The 25,123-nt window shown below is 52.8% G+C and overlaps 2 protein-coding genes across 5 annotated transcripts; both read left to right on the forward strand.

The window, feature by feature from the left end:
* The first annotated feature begins 1,633 nt into the window (after nucleotides 1-1,633).
* On the forward strand, nucleotides 1,634-19,647 carry JAK3 (Janus kinase 3). 4 transcript variants are annotated; one of them, XM_036240707.1, is made up of 24 exons: nucleotides 1,634-1,738; nucleotides 6,645-6,841; nucleotides 7,268-7,391; nucleotides 7,703-7,814; nucleotides 7,976-8,121; nucleotides 8,513-8,807; nucleotides 9,388-9,510; nucleotides 9,589-9,746; nucleotides 10,168-10,279; nucleotides 10,528-10,714; nucleotides 11,275-11,402; nucleotides 11,880-12,011; nucleotides 12,580-12,664; nucleotides 13,371-13,498; nucleotides 14,489-14,621; nucleotides 14,705-14,856; nucleotides 14,966-15,116; nucleotides 15,727-15,866; nucleotides 15,947-16,136; nucleotides 16,542-16,666; nucleotides 16,927-17,099; nucleotides 17,643-17,760; nucleotides 18,007-18,117; nucleotides 18,410-19,647. In XM_036240707.1, the coding sequence occupies exons 2-24, from the start codon at nucleotides 6,658-6,660 to the stop codon at nucleotides 18,515-18,517; spliced, it is 3,315 nt and encodes a 1,104-aa protein (XP_036096600.1). In that variant the 5' UTR covers nucleotides 1,634-1,738; nucleotides 6,645-6,657; the 3' UTR covers nucleotides 18,518-19,647. The 4 variants fall into 4 exon arrangements, with proteins under 4 accessions (XP_036096600.1, XP_036096602.1, XP_036096601.1 ...); XM_036240709.1 differs by having other exon boundaries at nucleotides 1,659-1,738; nucleotides 6,624-6,841; XM_036240708.1 differs by having other exon boundaries at nucleotides 1,659-1,738; nucleotides 6,649-6,841.
* Nucleotides 19,648-21,786: 2,139 nt separating this feature from the next.
* Nucleotides 21,787-23,321, forward strand: INSL3 (insulin like 3). Its single transcript, XM_036241732.1, has 2 exons — nucleotides 21,787-21,976; nucleotides 22,830-23,321. The coding sequence occupies exons 1-2, from the start codon at nucleotides 21,787-21,789 to the stop codon at nucleotides 23,024-23,026; spliced, it is 387 nt and encodes a 128-aa protein (XP_036097625.1). The 3' UTR covers nucleotides 23,027-23,321.
* The last annotated feature ends 1,802 nt before the right edge of the window (nucleotides 23,322-25,123 follow it).

Raw genomic sequence — 25,123 nt, forward strand, 5'->3', positions numbered from 1 at the left:
GGTCGAGTCTCTGACTCAAGACCTCCAGGCTCCGTGGACTCTGTCAGACACCTAGCCAGCTCCCAACAATTTCTTGGTTCAGGGGGTCTTTACAAAACAGGTTAAGCTAGAGGGCATACAATGACTTTCCCAATCATCAATTATGGAGCAGCACAATAATTTACCTATCATCAATTATGGGGTTATAAACATGCCAGCACATCCCCACTTCTCCACATCACTCTCTGGATAGTCTTACCTGTCCTTGGATTTTAGTATCAAAGTCGCTTCCTCCAGAAAGCCCTCCCAGACTCAGGGGTCTCTCCCAGCAGCCTGCCACTGCAACAATCCAGGGGTAATGGACTGTCAGCTCACCAGTCAGAGGGTGTGTCTGCTATGCTCCCTGCTATGTCCTCACAGCACACAGGTACCTTGCACACAGGAGGTGCCCAATAAGTGTCTGTGGATGGTTGAATTCAAGTCAACAAAATACATAACCAAGCCATTTTTGGGCCAGGACTTGTGATGGAATTAGAGAGATAAAAGAATCCTCTAAAATATCTCCCCAAATTTCTTTCTGGGGTTCATATCCTATTAAGGACAATGGCCCAGGTCTCACCTGGATGCTGCCCTGGTCTCCGGCTTTCTTCACTCAAGACAATATCAGGGGTGTTAAACAAACAAACAAACACCCTGGCCGGTTTGGCTCAGCTGTTAGAGCATCGTCCCGTGGACCAGAGAGACCCGGGTTCGGTTCCCGTTAAGGGCATGTACCTCGGTTGCAGTTTGTCCCTGGTCCTGGTTGGGGTCATGTGGGTGGCAACCAGTCTCTCTCACGTTGATGTTTCTCTCTCTTCCCCCCTCTCTCCCTCCCGCTTTATCTGAAGATAAATGCAAAAAAAAAAAAAATGTCCTCGGGTGAGGATAAAAAAACAAAACCAAATGATCAGAACTGCCCCTGCTGCCCACCCTCTGTCCCCCTCCCTCCTCATCTCCTCCTGCCTTATGGGCCTCCTCTGCTCCTTAAACTGCTCAGCTCATTCCCATCTCAGGGCTTTGACCTTGAGGTGCCCTCTGCAGAGAGCTATTTTGTCCTGCCTCAGCTGGGTGGATCCTGGCCTTTGCACCGAGTCCCACTGAGCCCTGGCCTGGCCCAGTCCTGTCAGCTAGTTTTCTTTGCTCTCCATACTGATTAATTACCTCCCTGCCAGACAGATGGTGAGGTGTGCCCTCCGGCAGGGCCAGTTGCCTGGTTTACACGTTGCTAAGACAGGGCACAGGCACCATGCACTGAGTGGGGCAGAGGCAGGGTCTCCTGGGAGAAAGACCTGGAAGGAGAACTTAACCTTTGTCGGGAAGTTAAACTTCCTGGGAAGATCCAGCCCAGTTCCCTTCCCTGGATGTAAAATTAGTTCCTCTGGGTGCTCAACCCACACATGCCACTGATGAGGAAACAGAGAGTGGGTCTGGGGCCTGCTAAGAGCCCTGTGTGACCTGAGCCCTCCCCTCTGCTCTCAGCCCTTAGGTCTGGAGCCTCCAGCAGCCCTGCTCTGTGCAGGCTTCCGGAGGAACGTTCTGGCCCTCCCCTACTGGGCTCTCTCACCTCCCCGCCCCATCCCCCACAAGGCCATGACTTTCGGTAAGTGACAGCCACTCAGGAAGCAGAGGGGCCCACACAGGAAAGAGCCCAGTGGGACTTTCCTTCCACTGCCACTAGGCTCTGCCCTCCTATCATTGGCCCAGGATCCCCACCTGTCAGGTAAGATCTGGTGGTGCCACACGACTCTGGCCAGGCACAGGGAGGGTGGACCAAGGTGTCTGGGAATGTCAGGGCAGGTAAAGGGTAGGGTGACAGCAAAGGCAAGTTTGCCTTTCAGACCTCCAAGGAAAGCTGCTAGGCTGATGGGAGCTTGGAGTGCTGGCTGTGTGGTCTCTGGGCCTCAGCTTCGGTCCGGCATAAAGTGAGGCCTTCACATTCTCAGCTCTGGGGACCTGAATGAATCACTGTGCATTTGCCTGCGGGGAGTTCAGCACCCCTGGGGAAACAGTTTCCACCTTCCCAGCGCCCCTCGCCCCCCCCATCCTAGGGTGACCAACCATTCCAGGATGTGGGAATTTTGGTGTTAAAACAGAGGCATTTTCCAGGCCCCAAACTGGGTTTTCACCTCTGATTTTTCCTTTTTTTACTTTCGATATTTAAACAATCGTGTTTTCTCTTTTTTTATTAATTTATTTTTGTTACAGATGTTTTTCCGTTTCCCCAACAGACACCCTCCTCCTTATCCTGCCTCCCCCCTCCCCGCCCCAGCATTGTTGTCTATGTTCATGGGTTACCCATACATGCATATAAGTTCTTCAGTTTATCTCATCCCTACCCCCACCCTCTTCCTCTGAGGTTTGTCTGTCTGAACCATACTTCTTTCTGTGTCTCTGGGTCTGTTTTGTTCAGCTCTTTTTGTTCATTATATTCCACAAATAAGTGAGAGCATGTGGTTTTTGTCTCTCTCTGACTGGCTTATTTTGCTTAGCATAATACTCTCCAGGTCCCTCCATGTCATCTCAAAGGATAAGATCTTTTCTTTCTTACAGCTGCATAGTATTATTCTATTATGTATATATACCACAGCTTTTTTATCCATTCATCTATTGATGGAAACTCAGGCTGTTTCCAGATCTTAGCTAATGTAAATAGTGCTGCTATGAACATGGGGGTACATATATTCTTTCTGATTGGTGTTTCAGGCTTCTTAGGATATATTCCTAGAAGTGGGATCACTGGGTCAAATGGCAGTTCAATTTTTAATTTTTTGAGGAAACACTATATTGTTTTCCACTGTGGCTGCACCAGTCTGCATTCCCACCAGCAGTGTAGTAGAGTCCCCTTTTTTCTGCACCCTTGCCAGCACTTGTTTGATGATTTGTTGATGGGACAATAATGTTTTTCTGAACGATTTATTTTAAAGAGAAGACATGCTGTGTGATTCTATTTTTATAAAAGTGCAAAGATGGACAAGGCCAGGTTGGCTGTTAGAAATAGGACAGTGGTCCCCTCTGTGGGGAGTAACAGGGGTCCCAGGACTCTTGAGGCTGTGAATGTTCCCATTATTGGTCTGGGAGCTAGTGACAGAGGTGGCCCTAGGGAAATGTTCTCTCTCTACCACACCCTTCCTCCCTGACAGTAACCACTAAACCACCTTGTCAGGGGACCTTCCTGTCTGGTTTAGCTGGCATCTGTTGAGTGCTCACTCGCTAAGGACTGGGTCAGTTACTGCAGATTAAATGCGTTGACAGCTCTGGCTGGTCTCAGGAGACCACCTCACTGAGGTGGTGGGGAGCTAGCCCATTTTACAACTGACAGAGCGAGGACATGATGGGGCTGGGATTTGAACCCAAAGCCTGGGGTCTTCACCTAGCCCAGCCCCAGGCTTATATTCTGGGTGCGTTAAAAATGCATTAATGTTGTCATCTTCCACTCCCATCTACTATTACTTTGTAACGCAGTTTTTTACCCAACATTCTCTTTGTATCTTCTTAATTTAAGTCAGTTTAAGTGAATCTTGTCCAATTCCCCGGCTTTTCCTTTTTGGGTTCAAAGGCCAACCCAGCCAGTGGCCCTGAGCCCTGGGGTTTCCCAGGGGGTGACTCTGAGAGAGAGAACTGGAGGTTGGCATGTATCAAACACTGTGAATAAAGTGGGTATTTTCCTCCTGGGCTTCCTGTTCTGGAGCCTGAGATGGTCTGAGGGGCTCCATGATGGGAGTGGTAGAGACAGAGATGGTGGTGGTGGGCGGGAGTGGGGGAGACAGACACAGAGCTCCCTGTGGGCAGAGTCATCAGACTGGGTCCACCTCCGGAGCATGAATCACATCAGATGCAGAAGCTTCCAGCGGAAGTGCTTGAGTGACGGACACGCTTACTCCTGCAAACCCTGTGCAAAAGCCAGGACCAATCTGCTTCCTGGCTGGCAAGTCTATACATCTGTTATTAATTGCTCCTGCCTTCCAGGGGCAGGGGCTGGGCTGGAGGGGTAAGTGAAGAAGTTGCAGATTGACTGGAGATGTCTACCTTGGGCACTAACAAGAGTGTTTGGTGTGAGTTCACACAAATCTGGGTGTAGTGCATCTTCCAGCCGCTGGCACAGCCCTCAACTGGGGACTTATGGCTCCTCACCCACCTTGCACACTCAGAACCTTCTCTTTCTTCCTCTCTTTGTCTCTTCTCATCTCTTTCTCTTTCTCTCTGTGTATCTCTGTCCCTCTCTTCTCTCTCTTTCTTCAGCTGAATCCTTACCTCACCCAACAGTGTCCCTGTTCCTCCCCACACCTTCCCAATCCAGGAGCTTTGTACAGTAAATGCTTCATTTTTTGGACCTCGATTTAATGGACTTCAAATTTAATGAACAAAATTTCAAGTCGTATGTGAAAATTAACACCCTGTTAATTTTAAAATGCTTTTAACCAAGATTTGCTTATAATTAAATTAGCAGGTTATTTTTTTTGTTATTAATTCCCTGTTATTTTTAGCAAATTTTAGCGAATAGGCCTTATGTTGGAAAAAACACTGTAATAATTTCGCCGACATAAATAAATATTACATATCTACAACTATAGTCTACATATTTATTTATTTACTACTATTTTTTTTAACCTCGCCGGAGGACATTTTGCTATTTTTTGTTCAGATATAGTGGGAGTGAGAGAGAAGAAGAGAGAGAAACATTGATGTGAAAGGGACACACGCATGCCACACGCATGACCAACCAGGGCCAGGGACAAACTGCAACTGAGGTATATGCCCCTAGCGGGAACCGAACCCAGGTCTCTCTGGACTGCAGGTTGACGTTCTAACCGCTGAGCCAAACTGGCCAGGCCTATAGTCTACATATTTAAATCCAAGAGTCACTGCTCACAAACAGTGTTTGGGAATGATTAGCACATGATCACACCATATTGCTGCCACAGGAATTGATTCCATTGTCACATGGTTGACTTTCTGCAGCAGTTTTAACAGGTGCCTGCCGATGTTCTGATGTGTGCCATGCCACGCCCCAGCCGTGTGCCTTTGTTTACTCATGGTGATTGGTGATTGCACACATTCAGTAGACCTATTCAGTATAAATTTAAAATTACAGTAATACAGCCCTGACCGTTTTGCTCAGTGGTTAGAGTGTCGGCCAGTGGTCCAGAGAGACCCTCTAAGGGTGCGTAACTCGGTTGCAATTTGTCCCAGGCTCCGGTTGGGGTTGTATGGGTGGCAGCCAGTTAATATGTCTCTTTCACATCAATGTTTCTCTCTCTCTCTCTCTCCTTTCCTTCCCACTCTATCTAAAGATAAATGCAAAAAAAAAAAAAAATGTCCTCGGGTGAGGATAAAAAATAAATAAAATAAAAAAATATAATTACAGTAATACATATAAAACTTTTCTGTGAAATTAAACTTTTCATACATACTTAATTTTAATGACACAAACGTGTCTACAAAAGTAAAAACAGGTAAACTAACTAATTTGTCAATTTTTTTAAAGAAGCAAAGTTCGTCCAGTCAGTGTGGCTCAGTGGTTGAGCATCGACCCATGCACCAGGAGGTCACCAGTTCGATTCCCGGTCAGGGCACATGCCCAGGTTGTGGGCCAAATCCCTAGTGGGAGACAGGTAGGGGGCAGCCAATTGATATTCTCTCTCGTTGATGTTTCCATCTCTTTCTCCCTTTCCCTTCCTCTCTCTCTAAAATCAGTAAAGAAAAAAAAAAGGAACAAAGGTCGATTTTAATGTTTTGTTGTTGCTAATCCTCATCAGAGGATATTTTTCCACTGATTTTTAGAGAGTGAAAGGGAGGGAGCGAGAGAGAGAGAGAGAGAGAAAGAGAAACATCGATGTGAGAGAGACACACAATTGGTTGCCTCCTGCACGTGCCCTGACTGGGGTTGGGGATTGAACCTGCAACCTAGGTATGTGCCCTTGACCAAGAATTGAACCTGAGACCCTTTGGTCTATGGGCTGATGCGCTAATTACTGAGCCACACTGGTCAGGGCTTAATATCTTGTTTTGTTTTTGTTTTTTTAATTGATTTTTAGAGCTCTGGCCAGTTTTGCCCAGTGGTTAGAGCATTGGCCTGCAGCCCCGAGAGACCCAGGTTTGGTTCCCGCTAAGGGCGTGTACCTTGGTTGCAGTTTGTCCCCGGCCCTTGTTGGTCGTGCGGGTGGCAGCCACTCGATGTGTCCCTTTCACATCGATGTTTCTCTCTCCCTCTCTCTCTTCCTCTATCTCCCTCCCACTCTACCTGAACAAAAAATGGAAAAATGTTCTCCAGTGAGGATAAAAAAAATGATTTTTAGAGAGAGATAGAAACATCAATGTGAGAGAGATACATTGATCGTCTGCCTCCTGCACACCCCCTACTGGGGATTGAGCCTACATCCTGGGTATGTGCCCTGACTGGGAATCAAACATGAGACCTGTTGGTGCATGGGTTTACACTCAGCCACTGAGCCACACAATTTGTCAAATTTTTAACATACTTATTTGGAAAACCCACTATATTATATAAGGGACCGTTGGCTTTAATGGACCCCACCCCCCTTGCCTGAATTAGTCAGTTATATTCAGGTTTTACTGTAGTCTTGTCCCCTCTGCCCTATACTCAGGGGCTGCCTCTCTCTGTCCAGGCAGGCTGCACTGATGGCACCTCCCAGTGAAGAGATGCCCCTGATCCCTCAGCGCTCTTGCAGCCTCTCGTCTTCAGAGGCTGGTGCTTTGCATGTGCTGCTGCCCTCTCGGGGCCCTGGGCCCCCTCAACGCCTATCCTTCTCCTTTGGGGACCACTCGGCCGAAGAGCTGTGTGTTCGGGCTGCAAAGGCCAGTGGTGAGTGGGTCCTAAAAATGCTGGGCCAGAGGGATGGGTAGGAGTGGGGCCTGGGTTGGGAGCTAGAATAGCATTGGAGCTGGGGCTTTGAGGGATGAGTAGGAGTTTGGTAAGGGAGGAGGGTGCAGAGAGAATGGCATGTGCAGAGACTCAGAATTGTGATAGCACAGGAGGGAAAGCAGGTAATCATCCCTTCAGGTAAAGTGTACAGTGGGAAGAGGTATTCTGGGAAGAGGGGTATGGAGTCCTGAGAAGATGGTGAGTGTGTAGCTTCTCTCCTGAGGGCAATGGGGAGCCCTGGAGTGTGTGTGAGCAGGGGTGGGACACAGTGTTGTAGCTAAAGGTGACAAAGAGCCCTGTGTACTGTGTGGGGGCTGCAGAGGACAGACAAAGACCAGGAGGGAGCTGATGGGGGCATCTTCTCAGGCATCCTGCCCGTGTACCACTCCCTCTTTGCTCTGGCCATGGAGGACCTGTCCTGCTGGTTTCCCCCAAGCCACATCTTCTCTGTGGAGGATGCAGGCACCCAGGTCCTCGTCTACAGGCTCCGGTAGGAAGCACTTCCCTCCCTACCCCTGCAGGTGTGGGTTAGAGGATACCAGAGGGGGATGCCTCTTGCTGAGGGCTAGGAAATGGTAGTTTGAAACAGTGATCCTACAATATATCATTTCCCTGTACCTCCCAGTGAGTGCCCCAAGGAGGGTGTGATCACTGCCATTTCACAGATAAGGAAACTGAGGGTAGGTTGCTTGCCCAAGGTCATAGAGCAATTCATTGGCACACCCTGGGCTCTGGGAGGTCTTGGCACGGTCATCTTCCCCCTATAACCCACACTCCAGGGTTCTCTCCTCCCTTACACAGATTTTACTTCCCCAACTGGTTTGGGCTAGAGAATTGTCACCGCTTCGGGCTTCGAAAGGACTTGGCCAGTGCCATCCTTGACCTGCCAGTGCTGGAGCACCTATTTGCCCAGGTAGTCTGCGTGGGGCTTGGATCAGGACTGGGGGTCCGCAGAGCAACCTCAGGGGTGGCCTTGGCTGACCCTCCTGTGGCAATCCAGGGGTGGGTCAACCCGGGGGTGGGGGTCCACAGGGCAACCTCAGGGCTTACAATTGGGCTATGATCGGCCCCCAGCACCGCACCGACTTGGTGAGTGGCCGCCTCCCCGTGGGCCTTGGCCTCAAGGAGCAGGGCGAATGTCTCAGTCTGGCTGTGCTGGACCTGGCCCGGATGGCCTGTGAGCAGGCTCAGAGGCCGGAGGAGCTGCTAAAGACTGTCAGGTGAGAGACTCCAGGCTGTGAGTGAGCAATCTACCAGGACATCCCAGAGCCCAGGAACCCCATAAGGCTCCCCACCTACAAGCCTGCAGTGTGTCCTTGTGACCCAGGCTTCTCAACCCAGTCCCACACCCCACTGAAGGAAGGCTCCAGGGCCCTGCCTCCTGCCCTATAAGGCCTGCCTGTGTCCCTGTCTGTCCTGTAGGCTCCAATGACCCTCCCCACACTGAGGTCCTGCTTCCAAGCATGCCCTTGAATGTGTCTCCGTGTGCACCCCATTCCCCCCAGGGAGGCCGCATTACAGCTCCTCAATAAAGCCTGGGTTGTTGTGTGTCCCTGTCAGTCCCTGCGGTGACTCCTTCCCACACTGAGAGTCCACTCTCCCCACTTGCAGCTACAAGTCCTGCCTGCCCCCAAGCTTGCGGGACCTGATCCAGGGCCTGAGCTTCGTTACACGGAGGCGCATCCGGAGGAGGGTACGCCAGGCCCTACGCCGTGTGGACGCCTGCCAGGCTGACAGGCACTCACTCATGGCCAAGTACATCATGGACCTGGAGCGACTGGACCTAGCCAGGGCAACTGAGACTTTCCTCGTGGGCCTCCCCGGGTCTGCTGGTGGTCAAGATGCCTCGGGCCTGCTCCATGTGGCTGGTGGCAGCGGCATTGCCTGGAGTTCAGGAGCACAGGAGGTGCAAGCCCATGCTGGGTGGGGCCAACGGTGGGGGCGGGGCATAGGAGGAAGGGGCAGGAAAGTGGGCAGAGCTCTTGGGCGCGGGGCCTAAGGCAGTGCTCAGGCAGTGGCTGGCTGAGTGAGAGGTGGGGCTGAGCGAGGAGGCGGGAATGACAATGGGCAGGACTGAGAGGGAGGGGACTGAGCGGGCGGAGCTCAGGGTACTGAGCTGATGCTACCCGGAGGAGACAGGACTAAGAGAAGGGGCGGGGTTTCCGACTCGACTAAGGTAAGAGTTGAGGATATAAAGTGGAGTTAAGTGAGGGAGGGGCTGAGGGAGGGTACCCGCTGAGAGATGGAGGAGGGTTTTGTCATGTGGGGTGTGGGAGAAATTTGGGGATGGGTAGAGGAGGGGTCGAGAGGGGTGGGATTAATAGAAGAGGTGGGGCTTAGCAAGGGCCAGGTGGGAAAGGAATGGATTGGGCCAGTCTGAGAGGGGTGGGGCTCATCGTCGTGGGTTGGTGGGGTCCAGGCTCCGTGAGGGTTTGGGGACTCTGAGGAAGCAAACTCACACCCTCAAACCTCCGCCTCCCTCCCAGGTCTTCCAGCCATTCTGCGACTTTCCAGAAATTGTGGACATCAGCATCAAGCAGGCCCCACGCGTTGGCCCGGCTGGGGAGCATCGCCTGGTCACTGTCACCAGGACCGACAACCAGATCCTGGTGGGTGTTGAATGCCCCTCCTCTTCCGACTTCGCCGAGGGCAGGGACCACAACGGGCGCTAATGCACCCCCTCACAGGAGGCTGAATTCCCGGGGCTGCCAGCTGCGTTGTCCTTCGTGGCGCTCGTGGACGGCTACTTCCGGCTGACCACGGACTCCCAGCACTACTTCTGCAAGGAGGTGGCGCCGCCGCGGCTGCTGGAGGAGGTGGCACAGCAGTGCCACGGCCCCATCACGTAAGGACTGGCCTCCCTTGCCTGCCCTCCGCAGCCAGATCCCACCAGGTCCAAATCCTGGTCACTCCCCTTCTTGGTGCCTCAGTGTCCTTGCCTCCCAGCACTGGACAAAAGGTCCAGTGCTGGAACAGTGACTGGAGCATAGTCAGCGCTCAAAGAGGCTGGGGTCTCCTATCTGCTGCCCAGGCCAACCGTGTCCCTCCCTCTGACTGCTGGGGTCCCACGGCCATTTCCTCTTGTTTAATCTCCTAGGCAGAAACCCATCTTTTGGCCCATTTTATATATGGGGAAGGGAGGGAATGTTACCTGGTGAGGATCCCAGGGCTTCAGAGAGACCAGGATTAGAACCCAGGCCTGGATTGGTTGCTCTGCCTACATTTCTCTGTCTTGGAATCTTGCTTCCCTTCCACCTTTCCCCAAGCCTGGATTTTGCCATCAACAAGCTCAAGACTGGAGGCTCCCGTCCCGGCTCCTATGTTCTCCGCCGCAGCCCCCAGGATTTCGACAGCTTCCTCCTCACTGTCTGTGTTCAGGTTGGTTTACTACTAGGAGCCAACAGGGCAGAGAGGAGGGCTTCCTGGAGGAGGTGAGATTTGAATTGAGACCTGAAAGATGTGTGAACATTTGTTTCCTGAAGAAGGGAAGGGAAAAGACATTCCCAGTGGAGGGAAACAGCACATGGAAAGGCTTGGAGATCAAAATGAGCCTGTGGTGCTCAAGGAAGAGGGAGTGAGGAGGAGGGTGCTCCCTACTCCCACTCAGGGACCGCTCCTCCTTGCAGACGCCCCTGGGCCCCAATTACAAGGGCTGCCTCATCCGGTGCGACCCAACAGGTACTTTCTCCCTGGCTGGCCTTGGCCGACCACATAGCAGTCTTCGAGAGCTCCTGGCAGCCTGCTGGGATGGTGGGCTGCATGTAGATGGGGTTGCACTGAACCTGAACTTCTGCTGCACCCCTAGATCCAAAGGTGAGCCCACCCTCTCCCCTGAGCTGAGCAATTGATCTGGGGCCCGGCTGTTCTGTTTGTCACAGCTCTTGTATGGCACGTGGTAGAAAATAACAGGTCAAAGTATCTTAGGGAAGAAAAGTTAATTTATTGGCTTGTGGGATAGATTACTACCTTCAGGCATGGCTGAATCCAGAATCTGAATTGAGGGATGCCACTAGCACTTAGTCTCTCTTCATCTCTTGCCTTTTCCTCTGGGTGAATTTCACTCTCAGATAAACCTCTGGGATGGGACAACTCTGAGGTGTGAGTTCTGAGTCTTACAGCAATACTGAGACTAGGTAGCCCATAGTGCTAGTTGCTCATTGGCAACCCTGCAGGGTCTCTTCCCTCTCTGTCTCACTACCCCACCCCCAAACCCAGAGGCTACCTGGAGTCTCCTTTCAAGGAACCATGTGCCCTGGAGTCCTCATCTCAGGGATGGCTTCCAGTGAGACCCCAAACTAAGACTGGAAGAGAGCAAATTTTGAGGGCCCTTTACCTCTGACCTCTGGTTTTTCCTCTTCACTCTCTCCTTGTAGAAAAGTCCAACTTGATTGTGGTCCGGAGAGGTTGCAGTCCACCCACATCGTCCCCTGTTCAGCCCCACATGGGTTGTCAGCTGAGTCAGATGACATTTCACAAGATCCCCGTTGATAGCCTGGAGTGGGTGAGGGGCCTCAGGGAACGGGGGTGGGTGGGGATCTCAGTCGGAATCCATAGACCCAGTCTACATCTACCTCTGCTGTGTGGTCTCAGGCATGTGAGGTAACCTCTTTGTGCTTCTGCTGCATCATCTGTAAAATGGGACCAGTGTGCTCTGGCCAGTTTGGCTCAGTAGTTAGAGCGTCAGCCCGCGGACCAATGAATCGCGGGTTCGATTCTGGTCAGGGGCGAGTACCTCGGCCCTGGTTGGGGCCGTGCAGGAAGCAGCCACTCAGTGTGTTCTTTTCATGTTGATGTTTCTCTCTCTCTCTCTTCCTCTCTCTCCCTCCCACTCTATCTGAACAAAAATGGAAAAATGTCTTCAGGTGAGGATAAAATAAAATAAAATGGGATCAGTGCCAGTGCCTTGCTCAGGCTAGGGTCGGGGGTCAGAATCCCACAGGAGTCCCCTTACTGGCCTCTCCTGTCCATCACCCTCCAGCATGAGAACCTGGGTCATGGATCCTTCACCAAGATTTACCGGGGCTGTCGCCACGAGGCCGTGGATGGGGAGCCTCGGGAGACGGAGGTGCTGCTCAAAGTATTGGATGCTAAACATAAGAACTGCATGGAGGTGAGTAGGTGGGGCCAGGCCTTTGGGGTCAGGCCTGGCTAGAGAGAGGGTCGTGGAGTCAGAGGCATTTAAAAACACAGAAATGTAGTCACAGCATCTCCAAATGATGAAGTACAGAAGGGCTGGGAAATATAGATGCAAATGGAAAGAGTACATCAGACTGTAGGAATAGCCAGTGCAAGGGTCCTGAGGCAGGACTGAGCATGACACATTTAAGGAACAGTGAGGAGGCCAGTGGGCTAGAGAGGAGTGTGCAAAGAATAGGGAGTAGTGTAGATGGAGGCATCAAAGGGGCTGGGCCACACAGGGGAAGGTTTGGGCCTTGCTCAACTCCCAAATCTTCCGTTTATCTGTGAGAGACCAGGTAGACTACAGTAAGCACTTCTAGCCACCATCAAAAAATTATGATACAAAGTGCTGTGTGCACTCATGGTGGGATCCAGAGCCAAAGGAAGTTGGGGCCAGGCCTCCTCCTGAGGCAGGTTTGTGAGATTCAAGTTTGGGGTCTCCGGTAGGACCCTGGAGTGAGAGGAACCCATGCATCTTCTCTCCTTCCTGGCCTCCCCAGTCATTCCTGGAAGCGGCGAGCTTGATGAGCCAAGTGTCGTACCAGCATCTCGTGTTGCTTCATGGCGTGTGCATGGCCGGAGAGAGTAAGAGATCCCCCATGCGCACCCCTGCTCTGCCTCACTGAGCCTATCCATGGCAGCATTAGAAATACACATACAAGATCCATTGCTGTACATGTGCCCCTCAGTTGTCACTCCAGGCTCCCACAAATACCCAGCCCCCAGAACTGTCTCAAGCCAGACTGGGTTCCAATGTCACTTCACTGTGTACACCCTCTGCAACTTTGTAAGGGCCACAGTGCTCCTCCAAGCCTCTATTCCATCCATTTAGTTCAGCCCAATATATGCCTGGAGTTGGGCACACAGCAGAGAATGTAACAGGCTGTCAAGGTGATATATGATCGTGTGTGATGGGGACAGTGCAGGGTACCAGGGGTGGTCAGAGGCTACTGACACAGCTTGGAGGTCAGGCAATGGTTCTGGGGCGGTGAGATAAGTAGGAATTAGGGAAGAGAAAGAAGAAGGGTGTTCTAGGCAGAAGACAAAATACGCAAATGGGCTGGAAGTGAGATACAGAGAGAGATCAGAACCTTCCAGGCATTTCAAGTAGATAGTTCTGAGATGGGAGGTGGGGAGGTGGAGAGGTGAGTAGGGTAATGATGGAGGAGCAGGGGAGGGAACAGTCAGAGCAGAGACTTCAAGGGACTCCTGAGGGTGGAGTGGGGGCAGAGCCTGATGCACACAAGGCAGTCCTGTCTCCCAAGCCTGCTCTTCCCTGTGCTTCCACCAGGCATCATGGTGCAGGAATTTGTACACCTGGGAGCACTGGACACGTATCTGCGCAAGTGTGGCCATCTGGTGCCAGCCAGCTGGAAGCTGCAGGTGATCAAACAGCTGGCCTATGCCCTCAACTATCTGGTGAGTGCTCCTCTGCTTGCTCCATCCTCCATTCACACAGAGGAGGGGGAATTGAGGACGGGCTCTGTAGTATGGATAGCAGTTTGGCAAGGGTTCAAGTGGAGGGCATTTTAGGCTGAGGGAATAGCATATGTACAGGCTCAGAGATGTAAGAGCAGAAGAAGGGAACAGCTGATCACCTGTGGATTTGGGGGAATAGTGAGCAATGAGGCTGGACAGGGGGAAGTCTTCTCAACAAGCTGGGGCCTTGTAGGTTGAGTAGGAGTTCATCATGAGGAGAAAGGAAGGAGGACATGTCAGGCTGAGAGAGCAGTCTGGGCAAAGGCCTTACAGCTGAGAGGCTATGTTCCATGTCTGGGGTGCATCAGGCAGTTCACTTGGCAGGAGACCAGGGTAGGGGTGTGGAGGAGAACTCATGGGAAGAATGAACAAGGGCTGGATTTCAAGAGCCCTTGAGCCCTGGCCAGTTTGGCTCAGCAGTTAAAGTGTTGGCCTGCTGTCTGGAGAGACCTGGGTTCGGTTCACGCCAAGGGCACGTACCTCGGTTGCAATTTGTCCCCGGCCCTGGTTGGGTCGTGTGGGTGGCAACCACTCAATGTGCCCCTTTCACGTCGATGTTTCTCTCTCTCTCTCTCTCTTCCTCTCTCTTCATCCCATTCTATCTGAATAAAAAACAAAAAAATGTCCTCAGGTGAGGATAAAAAAAACAAACAAAAGACCTTGAATGCCAGGCTGAGGACTTTAGACTTTATCCGGAAGCCAATGGGGAGCCATAGGGTAGGAGAGCAGTATTTGAAAAGAGGAGAGACATAGTCAGGTCACAGCGGATGGACTACAGGTGGCCAGACAGGCTTCTAGTGATCTAGAGAAGATTCCTCAGTATGGTCTGGGTGGTGCCAAGTGGGCTTTGAATGATGTGTAACAGTTTACCTGCCAGCATATTTACTCATCAAACCCTCCCTGGCATGTCCTTATGTCCGGCCCACTTAGGAGGACAAAGGCCTCCCCCATGGCAACGTCTCAGCACGTAAGGTGCTCCTGGCTCGAGAGGGGGCTGACGGGAGCCCGCCCTTTATCAAGCTGAGTGATCCTGGTGTCAGTCCCACTGTGCTAAGCCTGGAGAGTAAGTGCAGAGGGCTGGAGGAAGGAGGGGCCTTGTAGGGCAAGGAAGTGATCCCTGATGCCATCTCCACCCCCACCCCCCAGTGCTCACGGACAGGATTCCCTGGGTGGCCCCCGAATGTCTCCAGGAGTCCCGGACACTTGGCTTGGAAGCTGACAAGTGGGGCTTTGGTGCCACAGTCTGGGAGGTGTTTAGCGGTGTCACAATGCCAATCAGTACTCTGGATCCTGCCAAGGTCAGAGTTCCCCTTTGACAGAAGGGATGGACTGAGGTCCAGCTTGGGGAGGATGAGTGGGTCTCGGAAGGGTGCACCGGCAGTGACTAGCTCCTCTTCCTGCCCTTAGAAGCTCCAGTTTTATGAAGAACGGCAGCAGCTGCCTGCCCCCAAGTGGATGGAGCTGGCCCTGCTGATCCAACAGTGCATGGCCTATGAGCCAGGCCACAGGCCCTCCTTTCGCGCTGTCATCCGTGATCTGAACAACCTCATTACGTCAGGTGCTCCCTGGGCCAGGCAGGGTGGGCAGGACCTGCATGTGGTATTGGGCCCAGTGGGAGCAGAGCCCTACCTGTGTGCCTGACATGACTGGAATGTTGGTCAGTGTAACAGTTGACAGCAACTGTAACAGGCACCTGAGCTCAAGGTTGAACATGATGGGTGTTTAGCTCTCATTCAATGCTGGTGTCCAGATCAACAGGCACCTCTCCCTCTGTGGCTCTATCCATCCCATGGCCTCAGGTCTCTGTTGGATCCTCTGCAGTCAAGAGAAAGAGTGTGGAGGGTCCCATGCTAGATTTCCATGGGCCAGTCCTGAAGGGGTACCCAGGGCATCTCCCCATCAGCCTGAGCTCAGTCATGTGACCGCAGCTCACAGCAGTGGAGTAAGGGAAGGCCCTTTGGTCTCCATAGCCATGTGTGGTTGCAGAGTGTGAACTGCCTAAGGGACCCGCCTTGACCTCAGGGGCATAGTTTACAGCCCTGCAAAGTACCTTTTGGCTTGCAGTGGCTCTGCCATAATGCCTAGAGAGGGTTAGCATGCAGATCGGGGTCATATAGCAAGTCAGCTTAAGACCAATGTGCTGCACACTCACTGCCTATGGCCCCCAGATTATGAGCTCCTATCGGACCCCACACCTGGTGCCCAGGCGCCCCATGATGGGCTGTGGAATGGTGCCCAGCTTTATGCCTGCCAGGACCCTACCATCTTTGAAGAGAGACACCTCAAGTACATTTCACAGCTGGGCAAGGTGAGGTGGACTGGGCTGGGGTGGGCGGGGTGGGCAGGGTGGCACCCAGGTACATGGACACCAGCCTTGCTGTCCCTCAGGGCAACTTTGGCAGCGTGGAACTGTGCCGCTATGACCCGCTGGGAGACAACACAGGAGCCCTGGTGGCTGTGAAGCAGCTGCAGCACAGTGGGCCAGACCAGCAGAGGGACTTCCAGCGGGAGATCCAGATCCTCAAAGCCCTGCACAGCGACTTCATTGTCAAGTACCGCGGTGTCAGCTATGGCCCAGGTGCACACCCTCCCAAATCTCGCATCTTCATCTTCCTACAGTACCACTTTGGGGTGGTCTGCAAACACCAGTAGGAGATATGGACACTCTTATTTATGAAGCTTTCTCACTTTGAATTCCAGCTCTACCCCTTAGGAGTAGGCTGACCTTGGATGGGTGATTTCTCTCTGACATTCAATTTTCCCACCTGAAAAATGGGTCATTATGAAGTATCAATGAATCAGTGTATATCATAGAAAGTACTCAAGAGACAGCAATAGTGTTGTTGTTGTCTTCCAGTTTTATAGAAAATAATACTGAGTCCAGGAAGAACCCAAGGTCCCACTCTGAATAGGAGGAAAAATGGGAAAGGAAGTAGACAGAGTTGGGCCTGTGGTGATTCCTCCCGCTTCCCCTGTCTCCTAGGCCGCCAGAGCCTGCGGCTGGTCATGGAATACCTGCCCAGCGGCTGCCTGCGTGACTTCCTGCAACGGCACCGTGCGCGCCTCGATGCAGGCCGCCTGCTCCTCTACGCCTCGCAGATATGCAAGGTGCCAGGCATAAGCCCCTGGACCTGCGGGCCTGAGCTGGCTAGCCTTGGGTGGGAGTCTATATGGAGTCGTGGGGAAAGCTGAAAGTTGATGTTTGGGGTCCAGGTCAGGTTGGAGGTGGGGTTGAGTTAGAGCTAAGATCAGGACTCGTGTACAGGATGGGGCAGGGGTGGGGTTAGGCTTGGGGTCTGAGTTGGATTCCAGGTCAGGTTCAGGGCCCCTGCTGAGTCACCCAGGGGTCTGTACCTCATGTCCTACAGGGCATGGAGTACCTGGGCTCCCGCCGCTGTGTGCACCGTGACCTGGCAGCGCGTAACATCCTGGTGGAGAGCGAGACGCATGTCAAGATCGCTGACTTCGGCCTCGCCAAGCTGCTGCCACTCGACAAAGACTATTACGTTGTCCGGGAGCCCGGCCAAAGCCCCATCTTCTGGTGGGAACCCAGTCTCGGCCCCGCCCCTCTTCCCCACGGCCTCTCTCCTCCCGGGCCACATCCCTCCCCCCACTATACTGGCTCCACCCCTCGGCCCTGGCTCCGCCCCACAGCTGCAGGTGCCACCTGAACCCCACCCTTCTCCCCGCTTCTCTTCACTAGCTTGGCCCCTCCCTTGCTCCCCACTGTTCTGCTCTGACCCCTCCTCCTTACTGTCCTGGGCCCACCCTAGCTCCATCCCTCCCACAGCCCTGGCCCCTCCCCAGCCATACTCTTCTCAGTGTAATGGCTGCGACCCTACCCTTCAGTGCTGGCCCCCTCCCCTCCTCACAGCTACGGCCAGAGTTGACCACACCCCGGACTCCAGGTCCAGTCCCAACTAGTCATATTATCACCCCCATCACAAGTCAGGGAATTGAGACCCTGGAGCTGTAATCTGACCTCACAGCCCCACCTGCCCTGGACAGCTTCCCTAGCCCAAGGCTGCTCCTTTCCTGTCCTCTGCCCAGCGCTTGCACCCCAAGGCCGCCCTGTCCCCTTCAGGTACGCTCCGGAATCCCTCTCGGACAACATCTTCTCGCGCCAGTCGGATGTCTGGAGCTTTGGGGTCGTTCTGTACGAGCTATTCACCTACAGCGACAAGAGCTGCAGCCCCTCCGCTGTAAGCGTCCTGGGTTCCTAGCAGCTTGGGCCCCTAGCACCCTTCTCTCCCCACGGCTTCGGCTTCGATATGGCTGATCTCCTCCCCACCAGGCAGCCCCTCCGTCACAGAGGACCTTCCCCTCCCCTGACTTCTGATGAACCCCTTCCTCCCTTCACAATGGCTTATCCCCCTAATCACCTGCTGGCCCCTTCACCTCATCTGGGAATGTTCCCCTCCCACCATGGGTGTTCCCTTTGGCCCCAGGAGTTCCTGCGGATGATGGGATGTGAGCGGGATGTCCCTGCTCTCTGCCGCCTTCTGGACCTGCTGGCAGAGGGCCAGAGGCTGCCTGCACCTCCAGCCTGCCCTGGTGAGGTGAGTGCTTGGAAGGACTGACTCAGTTTCCCACACTAGGGTCTTGGGCCCTGATGTGGGAATGAGCTTGGTGCATTTAAATAATGATGTGGCTGCATGGAACAAGGGAGGAGGTGATGAAGGGAAGGAAACAGAGGAAGGGGTGAGATTTTGTTCTAAGACCCATAGGGAGCCATGGAAGGCTTTGGAGCAGGGGAGGGATGGAGTCTAAGTATATTTTAAAACTGTGAACAAGAGCCATGTCCTTCTTATCACTCCCATGTAACTCTGTTGTCTCCTCCCACCCCCTCAGGTTCATGAGCTCATGAAGCTGTGCTGGGCTCCTAGCCCACAAGACCGACCATCCTTCAGCACCCTGGGCCCGCAACTGGATGCTCTATGGAGTGGAAGTCGGGGGTAGTGTCCAGAGGCATGAGATGCACACCTTCCCTGCTTGTTTGGAGGGATAATCTCACTCACTGTCATTTTTATATCTACTGCACACAGACCTCTGGGTTCTTGTTTCAATGGACTGGCTTTGTGAGTTTGAGCAGGATGCTGTTCCTCTCTGGGTCACCTGCTTCACAAAGACCCCCATGAGTCAAATGGCATTGCATTTGGGGGGCATCCAAAGCAGCTTCCTGGCCTTTGGAGCTTGTAAAGATTCAAGACAGATGCCTCAATAGGGCCCGCTGAGCCCCGCCCCCAGAAGCAAGGGACGGCATTTAAGCTCCTCCCATCTTCCCATCCTCTCAGAGGATGTCTTCCTGTCTCATTTCCAGCAAGGACATTGTGTAGATTTAAATGTATAATCTCAGGCTTCTGTTCACTTATCCTACTCTCACTGGAGGAAGCCAAGGACAAGAGCAGCTGCTCTGGTTGGAAATTCACTTTTTAGGGGAGCAAGTGTGACTGGGACTGTGTGAAGAGCCAGGAGAGGCTGGGGTCCCAGTCCATCCTAACTGTACCTCGGGCTTGTTTCCCTGCCTGTACACTGGGGCCCTTTCTGTCTTGACCAGAGGGTTACACACTGATGACCCTGGAGCCTGACAGGAGCTTTTCAGTAGTTGAGGGAGGGAAAGGCATTCTTGGCAGAAGGAGCAGCATGGCAAGAGCGAGGAGGCTCAGAGTACAGAGTTTGTTGGAGACCATAGCTCTGCTACTTATTTGCTGTGTGACAGTGAGCAAGTTGTTTCCCCTCTCCAGGTCCCAGTTCCGTATGCTGGCCCCTCAGCTATGTAGGTAGAGTCAACTTCTGGAGGCTCATGCAGGTTAAGGCCCATCAACCCTTCTCACCTGCCCACAAGGCTTTTCTGCCACTTAGCCTCCCTGGAAAACTTGTATTCATCTCTCAAAACCCCAGCTATCAATCCCTGCAGCCTTCCTTGATGTGCTCTCACCATTCCCAGTAAGCCCTATACTTCCTTCTGACCCTAGGGCTGCGGTGGTGACTATGTCCAGCTCTGTCTCTTCCTACCTGGAGGCTCCATGGGGGCTGGGTGGGGTGGACATAGAGGGGACTCTGGGGGTGTTTGTTGAATGAGTAAAGGAGTTCAGTGGGCCCGGTTGGTGTGGCTCAGTGGACTGAGTGTTGTCCCATGGACTGAGAGGTCCTAGTTCCATTCCCAGTCAGGGCACATGCCCAGGTTGTGGGCTTGATCCCCAGTAGGGGGCATGCAGGAGGCAGCCAATCGATACTTCTCTCTCACATCAATGTTTCCATCTCTTTCTCCCTTCCTCTCTAAAAAGTCAATAAAAACTTATTGTTTTAAAATTAAAAGTTCAGTGGAAGGGATGGTTTGTTGCTGGACTTGGGCAATGGGGAACCTTGAGGGGGTGCCATCTGGGAAGAAATGTGGTTAGAGCTGGGAGATAGAGACCCCTGAGGGGCACAATGGGGGCCTTAGGATAGGTTGCAGGAGCAGAAACAGCAGGGTAGGGCATTGGCTAGGGTCCTGGAGGACAGAAGCCCTTCCCCCAGCCCCAGCTGCTGGCCTCGGTTCTGTCCTGGGGAGCTGATTACAGACTTTTGGTGGGTGGAGGGAACAGGCTGTTCTGCGTGGGTCAGAGGGCAAGGCCCAGTTGGGAAGGCTAGGCTGTGGGGAGGGGTTCAACATCAGGAGGGCCAAGCTAGTCCCCTGTGTGCTCCTCAGGACTGCTGGAAAAATATGGAGAGAGAGAGAGAGAGACAGGGAGGGAGGGAAAGAGAGAAAGAGAGAGAGCAAGTGAGAGACAAAGACAGATCGCTCAGGCCAGGAAAAGCCACCTGCTTTGGTAAAAAGTGCAGAGTGAGTCGGGGTTGCAGGCTGCTCTAAGCTTGAGCAAGACCAGTTTTTCAGCTCAGGCTCTCTCTGTCTTACTTTCTGTTCTTGGTCAAACAGGGTCAGAAGACCTCCTGGGCATCAGGATGGCACCCAGTAGGTGCTGAGCAAATGAAACCACATTTGTTCTGGGCCCTTCAGTCTGCCCAGCCCTAGGGGACCTTGGTGTGAGAGAGGCAGAGCAAGCCAGGACCCCAGCCTCCTGCAACCCTGGGCAAGTGTGGGATCCCCTCTCTGAGCCACAGTTTCCTTATGTGTACCCTAATAACAACAAGATTCTGGATGTCCCTGGTCTCAGTTGGCTGAGTGCTATCACCCCAACCCATGAAATTATTTCTCAGTTTATCTATTTCACTTCTTTAAAATGGTTAAAAATAATAATAAAGACTCCTTAACCAGCAGTCCACCCAAGAGAGGTACACCCAAGGCCCTGCCCAGGGAAAGAGACCTTTACTATTTTGTGCCTGTCTCAGCCTATCAATAACCACGCTGTGGCTGGACCAGCCCCTGTGTTTATTATGATTACAAGACACCATCAGTAACCATCAAGGAACTTTGAAAAAAAAATCAAGGTTTACTACTTATAGAACCTGGAAAAGACACAACACATCTCAGGGCCACACAGCAAAGTGGTGGGTAGAGAAAGAAAGAACCTGCTCAGGTCTGGGCTTCTGCTTTAAAAAAAAGTTTATTGATATTTTTGGAGAGAGAGGAAGGGCGAGGGAGAGAGATAGAAACGTCAATAATTGGCTGCCTCCTGCACTCTCCCTACTGGTGATCGAGCCTGCAACCGGGCATGTACCCCAGCCAGGAATGGAACCCGGGACCTCGGACTGGAGACCTCTCAATGCATGGGTTGACACTCAGTTATTGAGCCACACTGGCCAGGCTGGGTTCTGCTTTTAATGGCACTGAGGATGGGTGGGGAACGAGGGGGTTGGGGAAGGCTAGAGTTTTGCAGATATCCTTTATTGGTGAATTTAAAACATGAGAGTAGTAATTTAAAGTGCAAAAGAGAAAAAGCAAGTGGCCCAAATGGTCAGTTATCAAAATCAACCCAGATCTCTAAAACAGGAGTCTCAGGGAGGAAGGTCGCCTGGTACTTCATCCAGTTGCTGGCATGTGCTTTTTGGAGATTGCCACCAATGAGGTGGTTGCCTCCATAATCAAAGCTTGATTAAGTCAGGCACTAGCATTATAAAAAAGAGAAAACAGTGTCAGAGCTTACACTGAACTCACCCTGCCCCTGCCCTTGACCCTCTCCCTGGGCCCTCTCACATGCTTCCTCCTTCCTCCAAGGTCCCCAGCTGGGGCAGGCTGGGCGCCTATAAGGGGGGGTGCCCGCTGGGTTTGGGCGCCTCCCGCCACTATGGACTCCCGCCTGCTCCCCTGGGCACTGGTGCTGCTGAGTCCGGCCCTGGTACTGGCGCTGGACCGCGTGCCCGCCCCGGTGGCGCCAGAGAAACTGTGTGGCCACCACTTCGTTCGGGCGCTGGTGCGAGTGTGCGGTGGCCCGCGCTGGTCCCCCGAGGCCGGGCGGCCAGTGGCTGGCGGCGACCGTGAGTGGGGCGGGTGGGGAGTGTGTTCTTGGGTCTCTGTAGGCACGGGGCTCATGTGGGTGTCAGGGCCGCGGGTGGGTTTGCACGGGGGAACCGGGGTCCACCTGCTGGCTGCGCGGTGTGTGAAGTCCGGAGAGGATGCTTTCCCCAACTGGCGGGAACCTGTGCGGGGCCTTGCGGAAAGAGACAGAGTCTTGCAAGTGCACAGTCAGATCCGTCTTTACCATTTCAGTATTTTGATCTCCATGCATTTTTGTATTAATTTTGATTTTTTAAAAATATGATTTTTATTGTTGAGTTTGGGTGCTACCTTAAATTGTGCTCCAGGAGGCCATTGCTCACTCTCCTCATCCTAGTCCTAGCCCTGGTGCAGAGGGCATAATACAGGTTTGTGTGCACGTGTTTGTGTGACACGGTGCAGATAGGTGTATAGAGGTGCACATGGCAGGTGGGGGCACTGGGAGGGGGTTTGAGGGTATGTGCCTGTGTATGCTCATCCAGGAGTGTACATGTCCAGGTGTACCCACTGTCTGCACACCCATGCACGTAAATGTGTCACGTCACCTCTGCTGTCTTCTACTCTGTGAAGTGTATGTGTGTCCATGTGATAGGTAGCACATGTGAGTGTGCACTGCAAGGGACTTGAGTGTGGGTGTGGGTCAAGTGTGCACACACCTGGATGGGTGATTAAATCTGTGCCCAGTATATAGTAGGCACTTATAAGTGCTCACTGTTTGTATGCATGATGAGTGTTTGGTGGACAATTCAGTGGGATGTGAACATGCAGGGGTGTGTACACAGAATGGGTGGGGGTCTTCTGAGGTCCCCTATCTATGCTGAACTCTATCTCCAGGTGAGCTGCTGCAATGGCTGGAAGGACGACATCATGGCCTGGTGGCCGAGGACTCTATGCTGGTACTTGACCCACAGCCCCTGCCCCAGGCCTCTCACCATCACTACCACCGCCGGGCAGCTGCAACCAACCCTGTCCGCCACTGCTGCCTCAGTGGCTGCACTTGGCAAGACCTGCTGACCCTCTGTCCCCACTAAGCTCTCCTGGGGCATGGCCTCAGGAGAGCCAGAGACTCAGAAGGTCTGGTCTGAAACTCCTGAAGCCATACAACACCATAAAGCCCCATATCTGGGGGTACATTGTTGATTACCTCCTGAGACAGGGAACTCACCACCTACCCTAGGTCACTTGTTTTCTGTGGGGCCAACTTGGGGGAAAAACACCCCCAATACCCTGGCTTAGAGGATCCTTGATTTTACAGAGATGTCAGACACTGAGGGCCAAATGTCCTCACCTCTGAGGAGCCCCAGGTACCACCCTCTCTGCATTTGTGATACCCCCTCTTGCTGTGTTTCCCCAGTAGTAAATAAATAAAATTCCTGCAGAATTCAAAGTAGCTTTTTGTATTTTCTTAAAAAATAGGACAAGCCTGGGCCAGACCTCATGTGGGCTTGGCTCCTGGCAGCCATGGACCCACCATCACTTCTAGGAGCTTGACAATTTGAGAGTCATCACAAATCAAAATTGGAAAACTAAGGCCCAGGGAGATGGCTGCTTGCCAAGACCAGACAAGGAGGGAATGGTCAAGTGCAGGATTCCAATCCTGGGAGGGCCTTAATGTCATTTAATGCCCACTTAATAGTGTATACACACACAAATATCCAAATGAGTCACAGTGGATATTTATTGATCTAACTCTAACCATTCTTCTCACTTGCACCCTCTCTTCGTCCTGAGATGGGGATTGTATGATAGAACCTCATGGCTATAAGGTGGGTCTGTATGTGCTGACCCTTCCCATGGGCCTAGGAGAAAGAGTACAGGGCAAGGTGTGCAACATACAGTAGGTGCACAATAAATACTTAAAGAAGGGAGAGAAGGACAGCAGAGTCACACCTAGCAGGAGGAGGTGAGCCAGGGAGGAGAAAGGAGGTTGGGTGGGATTGGGAAGGGGCCTTGCCAAACACCTGTTCAAGGCCTACAGGGTTGGGGTCCACTGGTTCACTTAGATCTCCCTAATCAGAAAGATACACTGCTTTGGGGGCCAGTCCTGGGTTTCAAGAGCTCAGGGCCCCTCTAGGACCTAAACCCCCTCCTTCTCTGGGCACTGGGGTGTGTTTGTGCTGGCTTTGGGCTCAGTGAAGATCCCTCTGGTCCCAATACTGTCCCCTGAGTTCTTGGGGAGCCCAGGTGAGGGGGCTGGGTCCTACCAGGTACTCCAGACACCGAGTCTTCGTAACCCGAGACAGAGAGCTGCCTCCATCCTCTACCCAATATTTCTACCACTAGAGCACTTGATACCACCGGCAGGGAGGGGCAGTCCTATTCATGGCCTCTCTGGCCCCTCCTGCATCTGAGGGTTTCAAGACCCATGAAGAGGTCAGTATCTGAACCCCTCTCCCTTGCTGAAAAATGCTTCCCTTCAGCTGCATGTGAACCCAGAAATTCCCAAGTGACCTTGAACCATGGCCAGAACTCACCCACAATTAAACCACTGCAGGTCCACTACCAAGGAGAGGCTGGCCACTATTTAGGGTCCAGCCCATGGTCAAGGTCGGGGCTGAGATGTGGGACTTTGACTCAAATGGGCTGGAAGCAGCAGCAGCAGCTGGAACCCTGGCAGAAGTGCTTCTGCCAGTAGCTGCCATTGAAAGAGAAGGTCCCTCCAGCTGAGAGTCTAGGAAGGATGATGAACATGGTCTAAGCAGTATTGGGTGAGTTTTGAAGGATGTGTAGGTATTTGCCACAAAACTATTCACTCATCAGGCCCGGCCAGTGTGGCTTAGTTGAGCATCCTCCCATGCACCGAGAGGTCACTGGTTCGATTCCTGGTTGCGGCACATGCAGGATTGCAGGGCTCAAGCCCCAGTAGGGGGTGTGCGAGAGGCAGCCAATTGATGTTTCTCTCTCATTGATGATTCTCTCTCTCCCCCTCTCCCTTCCTTTCTCTCTCTAAAGTCAATGAAAACATATTAAAAAACAAAAACAAAAAAACCCTATTCACTCAGCAGACCCTCCCTGGCACTCCCCTATGCCCTAGGAGGACAAAGGTCTCATCTTCCTGGGAGGAAAATGTTACCCCTTCCTGTGAGGGTGGAGAAAGGAGCCTAGAGGCTAGAGGCCCTGACACCACC

This window comes from Molossus molossus, unplaced genomic scaffold, assembly GCF_014108415.1.
Source record: "Molossus molossus isolate mMolMol1 unplaced genomic scaffold, mMolMol1.p scaffold_m16_p_4, whole genome shotgun sequence".
NCBI classification, from domain to species: domain Eukaryota; kingdom Metazoa; phylum Chordata; class Mammalia; order Chiroptera; family Molossidae; genus Molossus; species Molossus molossus.

What these genes read in the sequence shown, in the direction of transcription:
- INSL3 (XM_036241732.1), top strand. Translation starts at nt 21,787, where the DNA reads ATGGACTCCCGCCTGCTCCCCTGGGCACTGGTGCTGCTGAGTCCGGCC. An exon ending in GCCAGTGGCTGGCGGCGACC is followed by an intron (nt 21,977 to 22,829) that starts GTGAGTGGGGCG and finishes CTCTATCTCCAG; the next exon opens with GTGAGCTGCTGCAATGGCTG.
- JAK3 (XM_036240707.1), top strand. Translation starts at nt 6,658, where the DNA reads ATGGCACCTCCCAGTGAAGAGATGCCCCTGATCCCTCAGCGCTCTTGC. An exon ending in TGGAGCACCTATTTGCCCAG is followed by an intron (nt 7,815 to 7,975) that starts GTAGTCTGCGTG and finishes ATCGGCCCCCAG; the next exon opens with CACCGCACCGACTTGGTGAG. An exon ending in CGGTGTCAGCTATGGCCCAG is followed by an intron (nt 16,137 to 16,541) that starts GTGCACACCCTC and finishes CCTGTCTCCTAG; the next exon opens with GCCGCCAGAGCCTGCGGCTG.